General features: G+C 43.0%; 2 protein-coding genes across 2 annotated transcripts; one reads left to right on the top strand and one right to left on the bottom strand.

Moving 5' to 3' along the window:
• Positions 1-1,280: 1,280 nt before the first annotated feature.
• slc7a6os (solute carrier family 7 member 6 opposite strand) lies at positions 1,281-4,480 on the top strand. The gene is made up of 5 exons (XM_024439980.2): positions 1,281-1,537; positions 2,238-2,546; positions 2,758-2,964; positions 3,755-3,887; positions 4,027-4,480. The coding sequence occupies exons 1-5, from the start codon at positions 1,346-1,348 to the stop codon at positions 4,134-4,136; spliced, it is 951 nt and encodes a 316-aa protein (XP_024295748.1). The 5' UTR covers positions 1,281-1,345; the 3' UTR covers positions 4,137-4,480.
• Positions 4,481-5,673: 1,193 nt separating this feature from the next.
• LOC112263565 (Y+L amino acid transporter 2) lies at positions 5,674-20,929 on the bottom strand. Its single transcript, XM_024439978.2, has 10 exons — positions 20,807-20,929; positions 11,997-12,585; positions 11,254-11,379; positions 10,989-11,133; positions 10,380-10,503; positions 9,866-9,969; positions 7,385-7,481; positions 6,955-7,104; positions 6,617-6,800; positions 5,674-6,443 (listed from the first exon to the last, which is right to left on the bottom strand). Exons 2-10 carry the CDS (start codon positions 12,496-12,498, stop codon positions 6,376-6,378), a joined length of 1,500 nt encoding a protein of 499 aa, XP_024295746.1. The 5' UTR covers positions 12,499-12,585; positions 20,807-20,929; the 3' UTR covers positions 5,674-6,375.
• Between the last annotated feature and the right edge of the window lie 377 nt (positions 20,930-21,306).

Raw genomic sequence — 21,306 nt, 5'->3', positions numbered from 1 at the left:
AATATCACTTTGAACTATAATGTAATGTAATTTATTGTAGCAAGAGCATGGTGAATGGAGAGATGTGGTTATGGACAGCAAGGAAGAAGGAGAAGAGGTGAGTATAGTGGAAAGATGTGTGTTGAGGAAGAATGGCGCCAAGTATAAACCATATTCTGCTGTCTCTGATGGCTCAGAAATGGAACCTGACGCGAGTGAGAATGAATTACCTGTGGTGGCAGGTGTGTTGAAGACCTCCGAGCCCGGGCCTCACCCCGATGGTCATGCAAAGGATGATTCTGGCCAAGTGGGAGTGACATTTTGGCCCAGTGGGAGTGACATTTCTGTATTTCTTCTGTCCAGAGAGAGTGGGTGCTTCTTTTATTATTATTTTTTATTTCACCTTTATTTAACTAGGTAGGCTAGTTGAGAACAAGTTCTCATTTACAACTGCGACCGGCTAAGATAAAGCAAAGCAGTGCGACAGAAACAACAACACAGAGTTACACATGGAATAAACAAACATACAGTGAATAATACAAGAAAAAGTCTATATACAGTGTGTGCAAATGAGGTAGGATGAGGGAGGTAAGGCAATAAATAGGCCATAGTGGCAAAATAATTACAATATAGCAATTAAACACTGGAGTGATATATGTGCAGAAGATGAGTGTGCAAGTAGAGATACTGGGGTGCAAAGGAGCAAAATAAATCAAATAAATAACAGTATGGGGATGAGGTAGTTGGATGGGCTATTTACAGATGGGTTATGTACAGGTGCAGTGAAATGTGCGCTGCTCTGACAGCTGGTGCTTAATGCTAGTGAGGGAAATATGAGTCTCCAGCTTCAGTGATTGTTGAAGTTCATTCCAGTCACTGGCAGCAGAGAACTGGAAGGAAAGGCAGCCGAAGGAGGAATTGGCGTTGGGGGTGACCAGTGAAATACACCTGCTGGAGTGCTTGCTACAGGTGGGTGCTGCTATGGTGACCAGTGAGCTGAGATAGGGAGAGGCTTTACCTAGCAAAGACTTACAGCCTACTGTAGCATACCATGTTATATAATAAATATGTTGCTGGAGTCATTGCAAATCAATTTGTGCCACTTGTGTAGCCTACCTGGAGCTGACAAACAGATTGAATCAGTGGTGAAAAAAGTAAGTCACCCAAAAGTCATACTTGAGTAAAAGTAAAGATAGAAAAATTATACTCCAGTTTTGTAGGTGGCGGTAATGCAACATTTATTGGATGCCAACCGCCGTTCAACCTCATAGAAGAAGATACAATAGTGGAAAAATAAGAAGAACCCTGCTTCCTCTTTCACAAGTGCGACTATAGCTAGCTAGTTACGGTAGCTGGAGGAGTAGCCATGGATCCAAGCACCACTATTCTCCGGGTGAAAAGAAAGAGAGGAACTGACCCTGCCGATGCTTTGCTACTTGCCTGTAAACGTATTCGACCAGAGACCACATCCCAGACCGCTGGGGAATCTGTGCCTGAGCCGGATGATACAGAGGTTGAGAATTCGGTCTTCAAACTCGTGGCGACCGTAGCATCACAGGTATGGGCCGCTGTCAAACCACGGTGTCTCGTGGGCGCTGGACACAGTCTGCTGGTGCTGCGCAAGACAATAGAGTCTGCTGTTTAGCTAACTAACTATGGTTAGCTTATCAGCTGGTTAACGAACGTTATGTTTATGACTAGTTAGCTATCTAAATGAGATTTTCTCTCCAGCTCAAGTCATCCTTACTTAGCAAACTGGCTAGCTCGCTTTGTGTTGATTAGCAAGCTAGCCAACGTTAGCTGGCTAACAACACAGATAGCTATCGTTAGCAAGCTAGCTAGCCAGCCAGCCTACGTTCTAGATAACGTTAACTTCACAGCACCATTATCTGGTGTACCTGCCTTTTTTGTATTCATGCCATTTCAAGACCATGGGACAATATTAATTTGTATAGCTATCTAGCTATGAGGACATAATCCTTCGCAACACCTGTTGTTTGGGTAGAAAATAACTTGTTCGCAGATGACTTGTGTGGTCATGGTCCTGAAAGTCAGACAGTCATAGCTAGGTAGCTAGTTTCTATGACCTACTTCTTCTACATTGTTTTATTTTCAATCTTAATGTGTTCTTAGCACTCAAACAGTTCTGTTAGCTAAGTTAATTTAGTGAATCTTTAATAAGACTGGCAGTGCATTACATTAGTCTCGCAACCCTCTTTGTTAGGATAACTGTTTCCCAACTTTGTCACTATTCTCAGGATGCCCCGGTCCAGACACATGTTCGTGAAGCACTGACCCGCCCCCGCATGGCCCACGCCCTGCGCCCCTCCGCAGGCAGCTCCCAGAGGATTGTGGGAGATCTACGGAGCGCTAAGTGGAGCACCAGGCGGGAGGAGCGATACAGGATCCTCTCCAGCCATCGAGCAGGGCTGCCAGCAGAACAGCCCCCCTCAACGCAGCCAGAGCCCACAGAGGAGGAGCCAGGCAAAAATGCCTGGAGCCTGGGTGAAGTTCAGGTGTTTGACATTATCCAGGAAGATGGGGACCAGGACAAAGCTTCTAGCAAGGTAAGTGTGAGCCGGGCTCCCTAATGTTTAGCTAGAGCTGGGGAAACGTTCTTAAAACCAGGATATCCTATGTAAACGTATCAGTGCCAAAAGTTCCCATATGATGAATTCAGTTGATCCAGATTGTAGCCTACCTGCCACTGACATACAGGCCTAATATTTGGATGGCTTGAATATGATGCTTATTGTGTGACTGCATTCTGTTTCCCAGTTGCTGACCCCTGACCCAGAGACTATCCTGTGTAACTCGATGAAGATGATCCGTGAGAAGCTGAGTGTGTCTGGAGAGGGTGTGGGTGTTGAGCATCGTGAACGGGAGGACGACTACGTGTATGACCTTTACTACCAGGAAACAGTCACAGCAGGCTGGATCCAGGACATCCTGTCCGTCAGGCCCTACTCAGACGAGGGAGAGTTGGTAAGGATCAGAACACAATACTCAAATGCAATGCACATTCATGATACAAGTATGACCATTCACAGCCATGCAGATAACTTGGCCTAACACATAGACCAATCTCAATTGTACCCTCCTAATTGGTTTGGTGAACCGCTGTGGTATCTGACTAATCTTGTCTTCCAGCCGACTCTTTCTCTTTCAAACTGTCTGGTTTCACAGTGCCTCAGAAAGAGAATTGAATGGAGCCTATGGCAGGATTGGGAAGAAGTCCAGCTGGATTTCATTAGCTGATCTGTCAAAATTCAAAAGGCACTCGCACATCTGAGCAATGTCTTTGCAGGTGCATGGCAACAGTTGAACAAGATGAAGGAAACCGCACACCGCTCTTGGTAGTATCACTGATATTTAATAAGCGTATTGGCCTCGCGGCCTTCATCAGAGCTTTTAGCTGATCTGTCACCATCTACCAGTGTAGAGGGGAGGTTCTGAGGGATTTCAAAGCGCAAGCAGTAAAAGTGATTTTAGCCTAAACAAGGAAGGGAAATGGGAAAGTTTTCAAACTGCCCAGACTCAATTGGGCTTCCCAAAACTATGGTTGCGGTTATAACTTTTTACAAATTCTAATAGAGATTTAGCAGGCTCTCTCTCGCCTCGATTTTAACCCATGCCACTTTCAAATGGAAGGCCCACTTTGTTGCACTGTGTTTCCAGGCTCTATATGCGGTAGCAATTGAGCCTGGGATGAGGTTAGTATCTGAATAACATAAAATGGTGCAGGAGGGATAAACTCGATGTCTTGGTTTTCCAGGTGCCTGACTTGGTGGTGAATGAGGAAGAAGTGTATGAGGACGAGGATGATGAGAATGAAGAGGGGAACTGGAGGAATGACTACCCAGATGAAGACGGTGAGGATGGCAGCGACAGAGAGGAGCGCTATGGAGGTAGGCTAGTACTTTTTCTTTTTTTCATTGTACAAACTTCACAAAAGCTTCACGCAATGATTATCAAAGCTCCCGTATTAAGGATAGTTGTGTTACTAGTTTCTCTCCGGAACCTAATTTTGCTGTTCTCATGCTGAAGGGTACTGGGAAGAGGAGCACTCGTACAGTCGGAGATCCTGGGACCGGTACCAGAGCGAGGTGATGCAAGAATTGGATGATGACGATGGAGACAAGGATGACTCCGACTGATCTCCAACTTCGAGTATTGGTGGATGTGTTTGAGTGTCTTTTTTTACTGTGCAAGTGTTGGTGTGAATTTGTGTGAGATGTGTCGCACAACCGTGGTATACTTTGTGTGCTTCTTGTTAAATTTGTATGTTGGTGAGATGGTTTGGACTGCGTGTTTGCCTTTTGTGCATGTTAGTATGTACATGTAAGCGTATGGTAGTGAATCATTGTGTGTTAATGTTTGGGTCTACATTCCCTGTCACATGGAGATTGTACTCTTGAAGTGTGAGTGACGTTTGAAAGATTAACTCTGAATCCCTTTTGTAAATATGTAGATGTGTATAAAATAAAGCTTTCAAAATAAATGTGCATTTATTGCTGTAATGAATTAAAATATACTGCAAACTGGTTAAGAAGTTTTATTGTTAAAACTACACAAATTAGATCACCATCAAATCTCCCATGGGGCATTTTGTGAAGTTAGTTGGCTGTCATGTTTGCCAGCTGTCATTCCCCAGAACAAAATATACTGGAGTTCAGTGGCTTCATTGAGTATTGGCCCAGGATATCCTTTGCATGTGTTTAATTCACTGCTGCTGCCCCAATAAGCCCATCAAGTGATCCCAAACTGTTGGTAAAGCTGACATGACCTCGAGTAACCCTCCAAAGACCATGTTGACATTTGCCATTGCTGAGATTGCATGGCATTTAGTTGGGGCTGTTGCACATTTTCCAAAGCAATACAGAGAAGAATGTCTGGGTGGGATTGGTTTTTCAGGTTAATGAATATTGTATAATTTGATAGAGGTCCAGCCCCATTACAGAAAATGTGAGCGTATGGACAAATACTGTGGATATATAGTTTACATAATTGAATACATTAACCTTATTGAGATCAATCAGCAGTTCACAGAAAAATTAGCATGTGATAACTGAAGTTTTCCAGAGGGCTGGAAAAAACACTGAACTAAAGGACAGTAGTAGAGCTGTGGTGAACCACATGGCAGCAGACTGAGTCGTTTGTTCCCCTTTTCCAAAAATCATCCATAACTCAAGCTCCACAAAAACACAGACCGTAGCATCACTTTTAAGAAATACATTTTAATATTTATAAAAGTCAGTCTGTTTGCATGTCCCTTTGGCATATGCAGTGTACAAAACATTAGGAACGACTTCCTGATGTTGAGTTGCACCCCCTTTGGCCCTCAGAACAGCCTTAAGATGTTGAAAGCATTCCACAGGGATGCTGGCCCATGTTGACTCCAATGCTTCTCACAGTTGTGTCAAGTTGGATGGATGTCGTTTGGGTGGTGGACCATTCTTGATACACACGGGAAACTGTTGAGCGTGAAAAACCCAGAGTTGCAGTTCTTGACACACTCAAACCGGTGCGCAGGACAGCTACTACCATACCCCATTCAAGGGCATTTAAATATTTTGTCTTGCCCATTCACCCTCTAAATGGCACACATCCACAATCCATGTCTCAATTGTCTCAAGGCTTAAAAATCCTTCTTTAGTCTGTCTCCCCCCTTCATCTACACTGATTGAAGTGGATTTCACCTGGATTCACCTAGTCAGCCTATGTCATGGAAAGAGCAGGTGTTCCTAATGTTTTGTACACTCTGTGTATATGTTTTTGACAGGCACAGCACATTCAAATTCTAAAAATGAAAGTGTACTCTGAGATCATAAAACAACATTTTCTAACCTCTAGGTAATTCCATCACAAGATACAAGATGTATAGCCATCTTACATGGATCTCCAGCCCCTGAGAAGGGAGAGACCTCCACAGGCTCTGATGTGGATCTCACCCCCTCAGCTCATACACCAGGCAGGGGACAATGCTATGTCAGGAGATGGGGAGAAGTGAAACTATGAGTAGTATAATGACATAAGGAGGAGGGGATGTCCTAGAGTACTGGTCAGATGACCATGGGTTTCCTTGGGATCTGTCCTGGCCCAATGCTTAACTTCACATGAACCATCAGGCACCAGGTTGGTGACAGTGAAAAGCAACTGGAGTCCCACACTGTCACCTCTCTATACCTGTCTGTGTGTGTAAACGTGTGTATAGTGTCCCAACTTGTAAACTATAGACTAATGTAGTAGTGAGACATTCAGGTAAAATGTATAAATATTTCCTTGTTTTTGCAAAAGAGATGAATTTCCATGAGTTGGTCCCATGAGTCTGTTTGTGAATTGCAAAGGGTGGTGGGTAACATGGTGAGAACCTTGTGTCATGGTTGGGAGTGAGGTTTACTCATTGATGTCCATCTCAGTGAGCACACAGAAACAGGTGAGCTGTGTGAAGCGTGTGAAAGAACCTGGCACAAGAGAAAGAAAGAGTTAAGAGCAGTCATAAATTACTAAAATAAAATACTGATTCCACATCTCTCAATGGAATTATTTTAAACTATTATACAAGACAGGAATATAAATCAGTTCTTATTTGAAAACAGGCTGAGGAAAGGGGTCTTATTTAGAGAGGGAAACTCACATAGTAACTTCGTAATGTAGGGTGGGCGTTTGGACTCGGGCAGGTGGATGCCCAGGAAGTAGATTGGCACTCCTGAGATGGCAATGGCGATGCCAATGAGAGAGTTGATGGTGTCACTGTAGAGTGGCACTGCCACAAGGAACACAGTGCAACAACAGAAGATGATGGGGTACAACAGGGTCATCTGCACACAGGAACACAAGGACAGACATGGAAGGAAGAAGAAGAAAATAACATTTATTGTTGCCTTACATGTAACTACTTATCTTTAGTCTATTAATTGGTAAAGTATGAACATACTGGTTCACGGGTGAGACAGTCAAGTTATCTCATCTCACCTTGAGTGGTCTGGGTCTGTCTGGTTCCTTCCAGCGCAGGTAGATCTGCCCAGCGATAGACAGACCCATAAAAAACCAGTAGCTGAAGCTGTAGTAGTTGATCAGCTGGAAGACATCCTCCACAGTCAGGTATACCAAGGCCATGGCACACTGTGGATACACAACAACAACAACAACAAAGAAGACACTGGTCAACAGAGGCAGAATGTATGACTCGCCAACAGGGGGAGACATGGCTCATCAGCATCATCCACACCAGAGAGTCAGGAAGCTGCACTGGGCATGTCCATCCACCAGGTGTCAGCACTGACAGCAGGATTGCATTGATGTGGACAGTGGAGATTAATCTACTTTGTTTGTTTGGCATAGAAGTTGATGACATTTCTCTAAAGTTTGTGATGTAAGTGATGTAGGAAAAGGGGGTGCTTACGTTGAAGAGCAGAGCAGGGACAGGTGTATACCTCTCCGCATGAATCATTGATAAGGCGTCCGGGAGGTGACCTTCACGAGCACCCACGAAGAACAGCCTGCCAACGGCAGAGGTATCACTTAGAGATCGTGCTGAGCGATTAGTGCTTTGTTTGGTCAGTTCAGTTTCGGTTACATTGTTTAATGCACTATGCATTATGTGGGTTGAACAACACAGAATTTTAAAAAATCATAAAAGTCCCATGATGGTAGTGCCTGCCCATTACTGTTTATCACTTATTAATCATCAGTTATTCACATGATTTTACTTAAATTAAGTATTTCAGTTGTTGTATAAATTACATTTGATGACTTTATTATTTAATTCCAATTCATCACCTCATCTCTATAGAGCTCCTGCCTATGTTGTCTGACAAAATCATATTTTCTTATATTTAACCTTTATTTAACTAGGTAAGTCTTATTTACAATGACGACCTACCCCAGCCAAACCTAGACGACGCTGGGCCAATTGTGCGCTGCCCTATGGGACTCCCAATCACAGCCAGATGTGATACAGCCTGGAATCGAACCAGGGACTGTAGGGATGCCTCTTGCACTGAGACGCAGTGCCTTAGGCCGCTGCGCCACTCAGGAGCCCAAACTATTTCAATAGTTCTTCAAAGTAAATAAGGCCTACTTTTATGACTGCTGAATACCAACTGTCCATCACTTAGATCATGTATTTTCAGATAGAGATACCTCACGGAGCAACTGCCCTCTATCCCTCTCAATCGCGCCTCTTCTGTCTCTTCTCTCCCTCTCCGTGGCTGCCCCACACAAACCAGACAAATAGCCGTGCAATGGATTATGGTCAATGTGGTTAATAATCATGTTTTCTGCGCTAAACTACGTAGAAAATTGGCCTATTGGTAACTACAACTCCCTGCTACATCGCACAGTTCATGCATGATCTGATTTATGACGAGTGAAACTGCAGCCAACGTGTGAATTGAGAGCTCAAAAAAAAGAGAACGAAACTGAAATCAAATAATTTAACAGATGTCGGTCAATTACAAAAATAACATACATTTCGGTTAATCGCTCAGCACTAGCGGCCCCTAGAGTATCTAGACAACATAATGGTAAATCTGTGGCATACAGCATATACAAAAGTATGTGGACACCCCTTCAAATTAGTGGAATCGTCAATTTCAGCCACATCCTTTGCTCACAGGTGTTTAAAATTGCGCACACAGTCTTGCAATCTCCATAGACAAACATTGGCAGTAGAATGGCCTTACTGAAGAGCTCAGTAACTTTCAAATTGACACAGTCATAGGATGTCATCTTTCCAATAAGTAAATTAGTCAAATTTCTGCCGTGCTAGAGCTGCCCCGGTCAACTGTAAGTGGTGTTATTGTGAAGTGGAAAAGTCTATGAGCAGCAACGGCTCAGCCGCGAAGTGGTAAGCCACACAAGCTCACAGAACAGGACCACGAGTCCTGAAGAGTTCCAAACTGCCTCGAAGCAACGTCAGCAAAAATAACTGTTTGGCGGGAGCTTCATGAAATGGATTTCCATGGCCGAGCAGCCGCACGCACACAAGCCTAAGATCACCATGCACAATGCCAAGTGTTGGCTGTAGTGGTCTAAAGCTTGCCGCCAATGGACTCTAGAGCAGCGGAAACGCGTTCTCTGACAGTCCATCTGACGAATCTGGGTTTGGCAGATGCTAGGAGAACACTACCTACCCGAATGCATAGTGCCAACTGTAAAGTTTGGTGGAGGAGGAATTAATGGTCTGGGTCTTTCATGGTTTGGGCTAGGCCCCTTAGTACAGTGAAGGAAAATCTTAACGCTACAGCATACAATGACATTCTAGACGATTCTGTGCTTCCAATTTTGTGGCAACAGTTTGGGGAAGGCCCGTTCCTGTTTCAGCATGACAATGCCCCCGTGCACAAAGCGAGGTTCATACAGAAATGGTTTGTCGAGATCGGTGTTGAAGAACTTGACTGGCCTGCACAGAGCCCTGACCTCAACCTCACCCAACACCTTTGGGACGAATTAAAACACTGACTGCGAGCCAGGGATAATCGACCAACATCAGTGCCCAACCTCACTAATGCTCGTGGCTGAATGGGTACGAGTCCCCGCAGCAATGTTCCAACATCTAGTGGAAAGCCTTCCCAGAAGAGTGGAGGCTGTTATAGCAGCAAAGGGGGGACCAACTCCATATTAATGCCCATGATTTAGGAATGAGATGTTCGACGAGCAGGTGTCCACATACTTTTGGCAATTTAGTGCACCTCCGTAGCCATTACCAGAAAGTAACTCCAGATGGGTTTTATTATAGAACGTCACTATAAAAACCAGCGGAGCTCAACATAACCAGAGATATAACCAGATGGAACATGGAAATCGAGACCTTAGACTGTACAGCAAGACTATAAAGTTTAGGGCATTGTATGGGAGTGTATGTGTGTGTCACAGGGTTTACCTGGATGCGGCGATAATAGATGCGTTTAGCCCTCCATAACAGGACAGAGCCACAGCGATGGGGATGGTCCAGCTCATCACTCCCAGAGTGTGGTCGGCAAACGTCTACAGAGAAGATTTAATTTTATCACAGAATCTCAAAAACACACTTTTCCAGGGGGCACTTTTACACATTTATAAAGAAAGATCCATATCTAAATGGGAGTCTGTTGGCCTGCAATTAAACATCCAGACTCTCACTGGGCCGGGCCAGCCGACAGCGTTGCCTGAGGGTGAGCAGACGCTTATAGAATCAAAAGCCAAACAGGCCTAGGAACAGAACATCAACTCAATGTATACATAAATAAACAGCAAGGGCATTAATCGCCTGGTAATAACTTCAACATGTGGCATGTGGGTCGGTGCTGCATGCAATTTACCTCTCAAACTACATTCCCAGAAATCAGAGCAATAATCTGCTCTTCAACAGCTCTATTCCATGATATAAAAGTGAGAGCTCTTAATTCTGAACTCACCACAGCCACGGCATCACTGGCGAGGATGGCACTCATGTCCAGCACGGCGTAGTAAGCCACGTTAGTCATGATATATATGATCGTGACAATGGGCATGGAGATGGCAATGGACAGGGGCAGGTTCCTATGGAAACAGGTCAAACATTATCATTCATACAGTATACGTCTCTCTCTCTGCTTGGCATATACTCTTACCGGAGTTTACTTGCTTTAACCTACAGTGCAACATGGTGGTAAGGTTACATGTCAATGGCGTTAATGTGTGAATGTACATACAGTAGGTTCTACTTTGGAATAACAGCCAGCTGCCAGCGATCACTATGGCACTCCATTATCTACCACTGCATTCACACATCCTTGTTACCAAAGCTTCCTCCAATTAGTAACAGAACCCAGTTACCGTTCTAGCACGGGAGTGGAGCAGTTTGTGCTTCAGCCGACCGCTCTGTTGGATTCGTTGTCATGCCAAACTGTCATGTACGACAAAGGAGTTGGCTACAGCACAAGCAGATCTGTGGCCAGGCTAGTTAATGACTGACTATAGAGGCGGAAATCAAACAGGTCAATAACGGTATGTTTGGTATGTGTTTGTCAGGGTGTCACGAGTACCTCTCTGGGTCCTTGATCTCCTCAGTAACAAAGTTGAGTGTGTCCCAGCCCGAGTAGGAGAACAGGGCAGAGTACAGGGCCAAGGCAATGTCTCCTGGGTCTGTAGAAGAGCCCTGGAACGACGCCTCCAAGTTCACGGTGTATCCTGAGAGGATAATTACTAATTACAATAATTACTATACAACCTCTCATGCAAATGGGATAAAAATCTGATATGAAAATGAATCAACAGTAGTGTGTTGGCAGCAGTGTTAGTGTCACTGACCTTGGCATAGTTTCACTATGCCTGTGATGATGATGACGATGAGGGCGAGAACTTTGGCATAAGTGAAGACATCCTGCACCCTGGTGCCCCACTTCACGTAGGCCGAGTTGATGAACGTCAGCAAACCTAGGCCAACCGAAGACAGTGTTCACGCAACATCAGCCGACGAGCACTTAGCAGAAGACTGGTAAAGATCAAAGATCAGAGACAAATTGTTTTACTGTGCTGTGAGACTTTCAATCACACAGTACTCTTTCAATTAGTTACATGTTATGTGTTACAATTCACAGGTCACACGATGAGAGGACTCGAAGCTTCTTAACTTTGAGAGTAGTTCTGCCTGCTCTATTGGGCTTCTGTCTGTACAGATGCACAGTCCAGTGAGTGCACACACATGCATGAAAACAGATTTGGAATAAGTTCAAATGTACACCCTGTAATGCAGGAACAGTATGTACTATTTCTTGGCCCAAATGTCAGCATACCGGTCTGCTGAAGTAGCGAAGGGTTAATGGGTATGAGGTAGGAAGGTACTGGAAAACCTAGAGAGCAAGTCCTACTAAGAGCAATTTAAGAGCATTTTTAGTGACTCAACTTAAATTAAACAGTCTGCTAATATTCTATTTTTACAGTGTCTGCATTTCAGAGAGTGTCCTTTGACACTTTGTTTGCCACTTGTGAGAGAAGGATAAAGGAAAAAGTGAGGCAGAGAGGGCGTAAGCGCGTCATAAGTGTTTACTCACATATGCAGGCGGCTGCGATGAGGCGCGAGGCTGAGTAGGGTGGCTCACACGTGGGAAACAGTGGCTGCACCAGGTAGTTAGCGAACGTTATGGCGATGACCGCCTGACTGGTGGGCTCAATGATGAGCAGTGATGTCCACAAGCGAATAAAGGCAATGAATGGACCAAAGGACTCCAGGATATAGGCATAGCTGGCCCCGGACTTGGTGATGGTGGTGCCCAGCTCTGCGTAACACAGAGCGCCGACCACTGAGAATATTCCACCGATGGCCCAGATGACCAGCGACAGGCCGTAGGAGGCGCTGTAGATGAGCACGCCCTTGGGAGACACGAAAATGCCGGAGCCAATCATGTTGCCCACGATGAGGCTGACTCCGTTGAGCAGGGAGATCTCCTTCTTCATCTGCATGCTCTCTTTAGCCTGCTCGGGGGCCACGGCTGAGGTGCCGTCGGGGTGCAAGGAGCTGCCGTTCAGCTTCCTGGTCTCGTCCTGGTTCCCCATGCTGGGATTGTCTGTCTGGGGTCCTAGCTGGCTGGCTACTTCTGGGAAAAGGGTCCCCTCTGACTAGGTGCTATCTGCCCTAAGAGACTAGAGACAAGAAAGGAGAAGACAGAGAATTAGAGATTTGAAAGAGAGAAAGAAAACTAGCATGGCTAATGCCTCTGAAGCAAATCTCTCTACTCTCCTTCAAGCCCACTCACCGGTGCAGCGGAAACCTCTGCAGCTCTGGGAGGCCCCATCATTGCCCATCATCTCACACCCATGTCTAAACTGTATGAACGTTTTAAAGAAATAATTGACAATAACCCTCCTTTTTAATTTCCACATGTAAGCAAGCAATTTTACAGTTGCATCGTCTATGACAATGTTTGACAGCCATCGTCGACGGTGACGACATTGTGATGTCACAAACAATGGTGTAGTATATTTGAATTTGACTGCAGGGCGACATGCCAAATGGCCTATTCCCTATTTGCCATAGTCCTAATACATTTCAATGCATATGTGGTAGTTAGACTATAACATTATGCAAGAGAACAACGTAGATTGTAGAAAGAGCAGAGAGCACCAACACAGCCCGAAATGTCAGATAGGCCTATATCATTGGCTGTTTGGGAAAAAGGACCCTACACATAGGCTACTGTGAATACAAATGGCAGTAAACGTTACTTTCACAAGTGAAACTTTTAAACAAATATGTATAATATTGTTGAAGCGTTTAGCCTTTTAATGTCCTTATATTGCACAACCGGCAAATCAGGGTAGAAGCTCTCGCAGCAACACTTTCAATAAGCAGAAAAAATATATAAAAAAATAGGCTAAATGAATGATGAATCAGTGCATGAATGAATGATGAGTCTGTTTTATATGGCTTACATTTGTGGCTTTTATATGTGCATTTGTATAAAAGTCAACAACAATCAGATTAAATAAATTATTATTTAGCCTATAACAATCTTTATAACACTTGAATGAACATTGATTTAGGCTAAAAACTAAATAGGCCTATTATTCCTTTTGCCTATCGAACTGTAAAAATCATAAATATACAATGAGATAAAATAAATGATTTATAACATTCTTTATAACTTTTAAAAACGAATGGCTTATAACCTTTAAAAACATTGGCTTATGCTAAAAATGAACAAGCCTATTAGGATATGGCTTTTGCCTATCGAACTGTACAAATCCTATAGGGCTACAAGTTTCAAAATAAATAGTAGCCTAAACAAAATAAGTACGAAAAAAAAACATTTGTGCAAAAAAACTGTGCAAATAAGTCTTTCCAGGTCTATGTCTCTCGATTAAGATGAACCTGGATTTGAATAAAGGCGACATTTAAAATGTAATAAAAAAGTGCAATGAGGAACCATAAGGTTGAGTTGTTTTTTACCATGTCTTAGGCCCCATAAAAAGTTTCTGGCAAAGAACACCAGCATGTTCACCCAGTGGCGAACTCAGCAGGATGATGAACTTGTAAATACTGTGCTTTTTCATACAGGAGTAATAAAGGCCTAGTTCAAAACTAAATCTGGTGCTTCAGCACCCTCACCACCCCTACTTCCCGCAGCTATGCTGATATGAGTATTTTTATAGACAAGAGAAACTAAGCCCTACCAATTTGAAAATCATGCGGCCTAGACTATATCAAAAATAACTAGGTGTAAAACTGTTTAGACCTAGCAATGTGTCCTTGATATATCTACAATCTATAGCAAAAAATTGCCTTAAATGATAACAAATAAAGTACATTCTTTGGGGCGAACCCTGCAATATAGTTTTCATGCATCTAATTAGCCTATTTCTCAGCCGCGCCAGCGGCTGGCCTCGGCCTCCTCACCTATTTGTTTATGAAGATGGACAAACAAAGGGCAAGACCAAGTGGTGCACAAAAACGCCCCCCAAAAAACTTTCTGGGAAAACTAGAAAACAGGAACAAGAAAAAGACAGGAGCAAGGGGAGAACGGGTGGTAGGCTTGACGAACAAAACAAACTGGCAACAGACAAACAGAGAACACAGGTATAAATACACTGGGGATAATGGGGAAGATGGGTGACACCTGGAGGGGGGTGGAGACAAGCACAAAGACAGGTGAAACAGATCAGGGTGTGACAGTCTGAGTGTTGGAGTGTGCCCCTAGCTATCAGTCAATTTAAAAACAACAAGAAAATTGTGGTGGCTGGTTTGCTTAATATAAAGAATTTGAAATGATTTATACTTTTGAAACTTAAGTATATATTAGCAATAACATTTACTTTTGATACTTAAATATATTTAAAACCAAATACTTTAAGGCTTTTACTATAGTGACAGTTCCTCTAGTGAGAGTGCCGACCCTCCTTCTCCTCCACTCCCAGGAAACCAAGCTGACGACTGCCAAAGACCCAGTGGCGCTCATGAGAGCAGGAGGAGTGTTCTGTGAACACTGATAAGATGAGATGGATTGCCCCAACATTGTGAAGTCCGAGTTCCAATATGTAATGTAAATAGGCTACCAGCTAACTACTGTATGTCCAGTGGCTTGCGAAAGTATTCACCCCCCTTGGCATTTTTCCTATTTGGTAGCCTTACAAATTGGAAATACAAAATATTTTTGGGGGGTTCTATAATTTGATTTACACAACATACCTACCACTTTGAAGATTCACATTTTCTTTTATTGTAAAACAAACAAGAAATAAGACAACTTGAGCGTGCATAACTATTCACCCCCCAAAGTCAATACTTTGTAGAGTCACGTTTTGCAGCAATTACAGCTGCAAGTCTCTTGGGGTATATCTCTATAAGCTTGGCACATGTAGCCACTGGGATTTTTGCACATTCTTCAAGGCAAAACTGCTCCAGCTCCTTCAAGTTGGATGGGTTCCGCTGGTGTACAGCAATCTTTAAGTCATACCACAGATTCCCAATTGGATTTAGGTCTGGTCTTTGACTAGGCCATTCCAAGACATTTAAATGTTTCCCCTTAAACCACTCGAGTGTTGCTTTAGCAGTATGCTTAGGGTCATTGTCCAGCTGGAAGGTGAACCTCCATTCCAGTCTCAAATCTCTTGAAGACTAAAACAGGTTTCCCTCAAGAATTTCCCTGTATTTGGCACCATTCCTTCAATTCTGACCAGTTTCCCAGTCCCTGCCAATGAAAAACATACATAGCATGATGCTACAAACACCATGCTTCACTGTGGGGATGGTATTCTCAGGGTGATGAGAGGTGTTGAGTTTGCGCCAGACATAGCATTTGCCTTCATGGCCAAAAGCTACATTTTATTCTCATCTGACCAGAGTACCTTCTTCCATATGTTTGGGGAGTCTCCCACATGCCTTTTGGCAAACACCAAACGTGTTTGCTTATATTTTTACTTTAAGCAATAGCTTTTTTTCTGGCCAGTCTTCCGTAAAGCCCAGCTCTGGAGTATACGGCTTAAAGTGGTCCTATGGACAGATACTCCAATCTCCGCTGTGGAGCTTTGCAGCTCCTTCAGGGTTATCTTTGGTCTCTTTTTTGCCTCTCTGATTAATGCCCTCCTTGCCTGGTCCGTGAGCTTTGGTGGGTGGCCCTCTCTTGGCAGGTTTGTTGTGGTGCCATATTCTTAAAAATTTTTAATAATGGATTGAATGGTGCTCTATGGGATGTTCAAATTTTCAGATATTCTTTTATAACCCAACCCTGATCTGTACTTCTCCACAACTTTGTCCCTGAACTGTTTGGAGAGCTTCTTGGTCTTCATGGTGCCGCTTGCTTGGTGGTGCCCCTTGCTTAGTGGTGTTGCAGACTCTGGGGCCTTTCTGAACAGTTGTATATATACTGAGATCATGTGACACTTAAATAAAGTCTACCTGTGTGCAATCTAACAAATTCTGTGATTTCTGAAGGTAATAGGTTGCACCAGATCTTATTTAGGGTCTTCATAGCAAAGGGGGTGAATACATATGCACGCACCACATTTTCCATTTAGATTTTTTTTTTAATTGTTTGAAACAAGTTATTTTTTTCATTTCACTTCACCAATTTGTACTATTTTGTGTATGTCCATTAAATGAAATCCAAATAAAAATCCATTTAAATTACAGGTTGTAATGCAACAAAATAGGAAAAATGCCAAGGGGGTGAATACTTTTGCAAGGGCTAGACTGCATAGTCTGCATAATGAAACAATCCCTAGTAAAAGCTATTGTTTTGATGGTGGACTGATAGTATTTTATTTATTTTTTATTTTTAGGGTGTAAATCAGCTTTTAATAGTGCAGATAGTTTTTTGATCCCCCAGACTTGCTTGGGCCAAGAAATACGAGCAATGGGCATTAGACCGGTGGAAATCTGTTCATTGGTCTGATGAGTCCAAATTGAGATTTTTGGTTCCAACCGCCATTGTCTTTGTGAGACACAAAGTAGTTGAACAGATGATCTCTGCATGTGTGGTTCCCACCGTGAAGCTTGGAGGAGGAGGTGTGATGGCGTGGAGTGCTTTGCTGGTGACACTGTCTATGATTTATTTAGAATTCAAGACACACTTAACCAGCATGGCTATCACAGCATTCTGCAGCGATACGCCATCCCATCTGGTTTGCATCTGGCTTGTGTGTGGCTGATCGGCCATGGAAACCTTTTTCATGAAGCTCCTGACAAACAGTTCTTGTGCTGATGTTGCTTCCTGGGGCAGTTTGGAATTAGGTAGTGAATGTTGCAACCGAGGAAAGACGATTTTGGTTGACTTATAGTTGTTCGGGGCAGCTCTATCAGGGCAGAAATTTGACGAACTGACTTGTTGGAAAAGTGGCATCCCATGACAGTGCCACATTTAAAGTCACTCAGATATTCAGTAAGGCCATTCTACTGCCAATGTTTGTCTAAGGAGATTGCATGGCTGTGTTCTCAGTGTTATACACCTGGCAGCAACGGGTGTGGCTGAAATAGCTGAATCCACTTATTTGAAGGTGTGTCCACATACTTCTGTAAATATTAAATATGTATTTTTAAGGCAATCTGCAAATTCCACTATTGTGCCTAATCCTTATTGTGGCTAGCTCCACAACACATAATCAGGTCCGGTCAAGCATCACTAGCCAGATGAAGCTAGCTGGCTGCTTATAACGTTAGCTTTGGGCAATAGGGTTAAGTAGCTGGCTAGCCATTTATTTTCATGAACTGAAGTTCAATTTCAATAGACGAACAACAATTGGCAACCTAGCTAATACTTACAAGGACTCCTAAAACATTGCTAAGAATAATGAAAATGACTCCTGTTTCTCCTTGCTCATTGTTTTCAGGCTGGTTGTAGTGGTGCGAGCTAGGCACCAAGCTAAAGCTAGCTACCCCAGATGTCGGTGTTTGCTTGTTTGCAGAATTTTTTGTACAGCTTTGACAGTGCTACTGTATCTTTTTTCACACGCAAAGACCCAAACAGCGTTCCATACTATGGATGCCGTGAAGCTAATAGCACTGATGCTATTACTGTGTAACTCCGGTAGGGCAACATCTGAAAAATAACACACTTGGTAGTGTGTACCGGTGCTCGACCAGTCGGCGAAAGCCAACATCACCCACGACAGAGAATGGTTGATTGTCAAGGGCAATGAATTCTATTATCTTGGCTTTAATGGATTTCGCCCTTGAGTTGTCTCGCTGAAATGTTCTTACTCTTTCAAATGACTGCTTGACTTGTTGACTGCTCGATCCACACAGCAGACATTGTGTGGGCTATGTTAGGAATGCTGTGTTTTTTTCACCTTTATTTAACCTAGTTGAGAACAAGTTCTCATTTGCAACTGCAACCTGGCCAAGATAAAGCAAAGCAGTTCGACACATACAACAACACAGAGTTACACATGGAATAAACAAACATACAATCAATAATACAGTAGAAATATCTATATACAGCATGTACAAATGAGGTAGGATAAGAGAGGTAAGGTAAGGTAGGATGTGCAGAAGATGCATGTGCAAGTAGAGATACTGGGGTGCAAAGGAGCAAGATAAATAAATAAATACAGTATGGGGATGAGGTAGATTGGATGGGCTATTTACAGATGAGCTATGTACAGGTGCAGTGATGTGTGAGCTGCTCTGACAGCTGGTGCTTAAAGCTAGTGAGGGAGGTAAGAGTCTCCAGCTTCAGAGATTTATGCAGTTAGTTCCAGTCATTGGCAGCAGAGAACTGGAAGGAGAGGCGAACAAAGGAAGAATTGGCTTTGGGGGTAACCAGTGAGATATACCTGCTGGAGCGCGTGCTATGGTGGGTGCTATGGTGGGTGCTGCTATGGTGACCAGTGAGCAGAGACTTGTAGATGACCTGGAGCCTGGGGGTTGGCGACGAGTATGAAGCGAGAGCGTACAGGTCACAGTGGTGGGTAGAATATGGGGCTTTGGTGAGAAAACGGATGGCACTGTGATAGACTGCATCCAATTTGTTGAGTAGAGTGTTGGAGGCTATTTTGTAAATGACGTCGCCGAAGTCAAGGATCGGTAGGATGGTCAGTTTTACGAGGGTATGTTTGGCAGCATGAGGGAAGGATGCTTTGTTGCGAAATAGGAAGCCGATTCTAGATTTAATTTTGGATTGGAGATGTTTAATGTGAGTCTGGAAGGAGAGTTTACAGTCTAACCAGACACCTAGGTATTTGTAGTTGTCCACATATTCTAAGTCAGAACCATCCAAAGTAGTGATGCTGGACGGGCGGGCAGATGCTGGCAGCGATCATTTGAAGAGCATGCATTTAGTTTAACTTTCATTTAAGAGCAGTTGGAGGCCACGGAAGGAGAGTTGTATGGCATTGAAGCTCATCTGGAGGTTAGTTAACACAGTGTCCAAAGAAGGGCCAGAGGTATACAGAATGGTGTCGTCTGAGTAGAGGTGGATCAAAGAATCACCAGCATCAAGAGCGACATCACTGATGTATACAGAGAAGAGAGTCGGCCAGAGAATTGAACCCTGTGGCACCCCTATAAAGACTGCCAGAGGTCCGGAGAACAGGCCCTCCGTTTTGACATACTGAACTCTATCGGAGAAGTAGTTGGTGAACCAAGCGAGGCAATCATTTGAGAAACCAAGGCTGTTGGGTCTGCCAATAAGAATGTTGTAATTGACAGAGTAGAAAGCCTTAGCCAGGTCGATGAATACGGCTGCACAGTAATGTCTCTTATCGATGGAGGTTATGTGTAGCGCAAAACTTTACACATAGGTATGCACGGTACCTTTGACATCGGTTTTTAACATCGGCGTTAAACTAGACATCGACATCGACACCGATACCAATGTTGGCATTTTTAGCTAATATCGGCTGATTCCGATATGTTCACCGATATATCGTGCATCCCTAGATGACAACCAATGAATTCTAAGTGGTTTAAATGGGCTTTCTCCATTCTGATTGTTTTATACTCAACCCCAAACTAGGACAAAACTGACAGTAAACTAGTCCAATTTGTCCAACTTTTCATTTATTTAGCACTGTATCATAGACTGTATTTTTCTTAAAACAGCGGTACGTGGATCCATACCAGTATACTTTAAAAGACTATATATTGCCCAGCCTTACCACCATACTCACAAGGTCTCTACACAAAGGAAAGTAATGACTTATGACTATGAGTCTTTTAAATTACCAGCCTTTCGTTTTCAGTAAAAGGATCATTCTGGGGTATGGCTTATCAAAATCTCTCAAACCAGGTAGACATAAATCATGCATCTGACCAATGTTCCCTCAAAAGAAATTAGGCCCTGAGCAAATTTCTGGTCTGCTGACCACGAACTTGAACATTGCGAAAATTTAGTGCAACTTCTGCCGCGCATTTACTGTTAACACTGAGGATGTATCCACTTTAAGTTAGTTTTAACAGTAGACTGCTGTGGCTATTTGTTCATAACGTAGGCCTACCAACCATCCAACCACCAAAAACAATAGAGAAAAATGCACCCCATAACATTTTAACATGGAAATAGCTGTTCTATCATTCAGCCTACAGTAGCAGCAAATTATTACACAAGCCCCAATGGATTTTGAATAAGCACTGTGACAACCAACCCCGTTCTCCCCTACAGGGAAATCGAGGATTTGAATTTTTAGCCTAAATTAGATTGATTTTGGTCTGTTTCTAAAACAATATTGACATTATGTTTACTGTAATGTTCAGTAAAACATACAGTAAAACCCTTTGCAAACGCAAGGGACCAGTAATTTTTTTCATATTCTTTCCAGGAAATAACAACGGCCTTTATCCTACATGGCAGGTAGGCTGTGAATCAGGCATTTACACCAACTAGTGAAATTAGTAGTAACCGCTACATTTTGTATCGGCTATTTGTCTTACCTTGTTCTTGTTTTCTGTTTATCGCTCTTGACGACCTGCCAAGATGTGTGGCTGCGGCATCCCCACTCAGCAGAGATCAATTATCATAGTCACGTAACAACGGCAATAAACGATCACACGAATGGATACGGTCTCTCAAATACAGTATATTGGAACACTTGTATGATTCACTATTTACTTTAAAAAAATTAAAAAAAAAATATATATATATATATATATATATAAAAATATATATATATATATATATATATATATATAACACTTTGTGTTCAGTGCATTTGTTTGATTTACAACTGCACTGGACCAAGAAACAAAAATGAAACCGATTTTTCATTTCAACGTAAAATAATTACCTGGAATCAATTATTCGGAATTCAAATCAAATGAATTTGGTTGGAGGTAAGGGAAGTGATTCTCGTTTACTGTGTAATTTCTCATCTGTGGAAATTTGCAGGTGCTTTCGGGGTGAAAAAAAGCCATTCAACCACTTTTGAAGCGAG

The sequence above is a fragment of the Oncorhynchus tshawytscha genome, linkage group LG12 (assembly GCF_018296145.1).
Source record: "Oncorhynchus tshawytscha isolate Ot180627B linkage group LG12, Otsh_v2.0, whole genome shotgun sequence".
Taxonomy (NCBI): domain Eukaryota; kingdom Metazoa; phylum Chordata; class Actinopteri; order Salmoniformes; family Salmonidae; genus Oncorhynchus; species Oncorhynchus tshawytscha.
This window is presented reverse-complemented; position numbering and strand designations above follow the sequence as displayed.

What these genes read in the sequence shown, in the direction of transcription:
- slc7a6os (XM_024439980.2), top strand. Translation starts at nt 1,346, where the DNA reads ATGGATCCAAGCACCACTATTCTCCGGGTGAAAAGAAAGAGAGGAACT. An exon ending in AGGACAAAGCTTCTAGCAAG is followed by an intron (nt 2,547 to 2,757) that starts GTAAGTGTGAGC and finishes TCTGTTTCCCAG; the next exon opens with TTGCTGACCCCTGACCCAGA. An exon ending in ACTCAGACGAGGGAGAGTTG is followed by an intron (nt 2,965 to 3,754) that starts GTAAGGATCAGA and finishes TTGGTTTTCCAG; the next exon opens with GTGCCTGACTTGGTGGTGAA.
- LOC112263565 (XM_024439978.2), bottom strand. Translation starts at nt 12,498, where the DNA reads ATGGGGAACCAGGACGAGACCAGGAAGCTGAACGGCAGCTCCTTGCAC. An exon ending in GAGATCAAGGACCCAGAGAG is followed by an intron (nt 10,504 to 10,988) that starts GTACTCGTGACA and finishes CTGTTTCCATAG; the next exon opens with GAACCTGCCCCTGTCCATTG. An exon ending in CTACATTACGAAGTTACTAT is followed by an intron (nt 6,444 to 6,616) that starts GTGAGTTTCCCT and finishes CTCTTGTGCCAG; the next exon opens with GTTCTTTCACACGCTTCACA.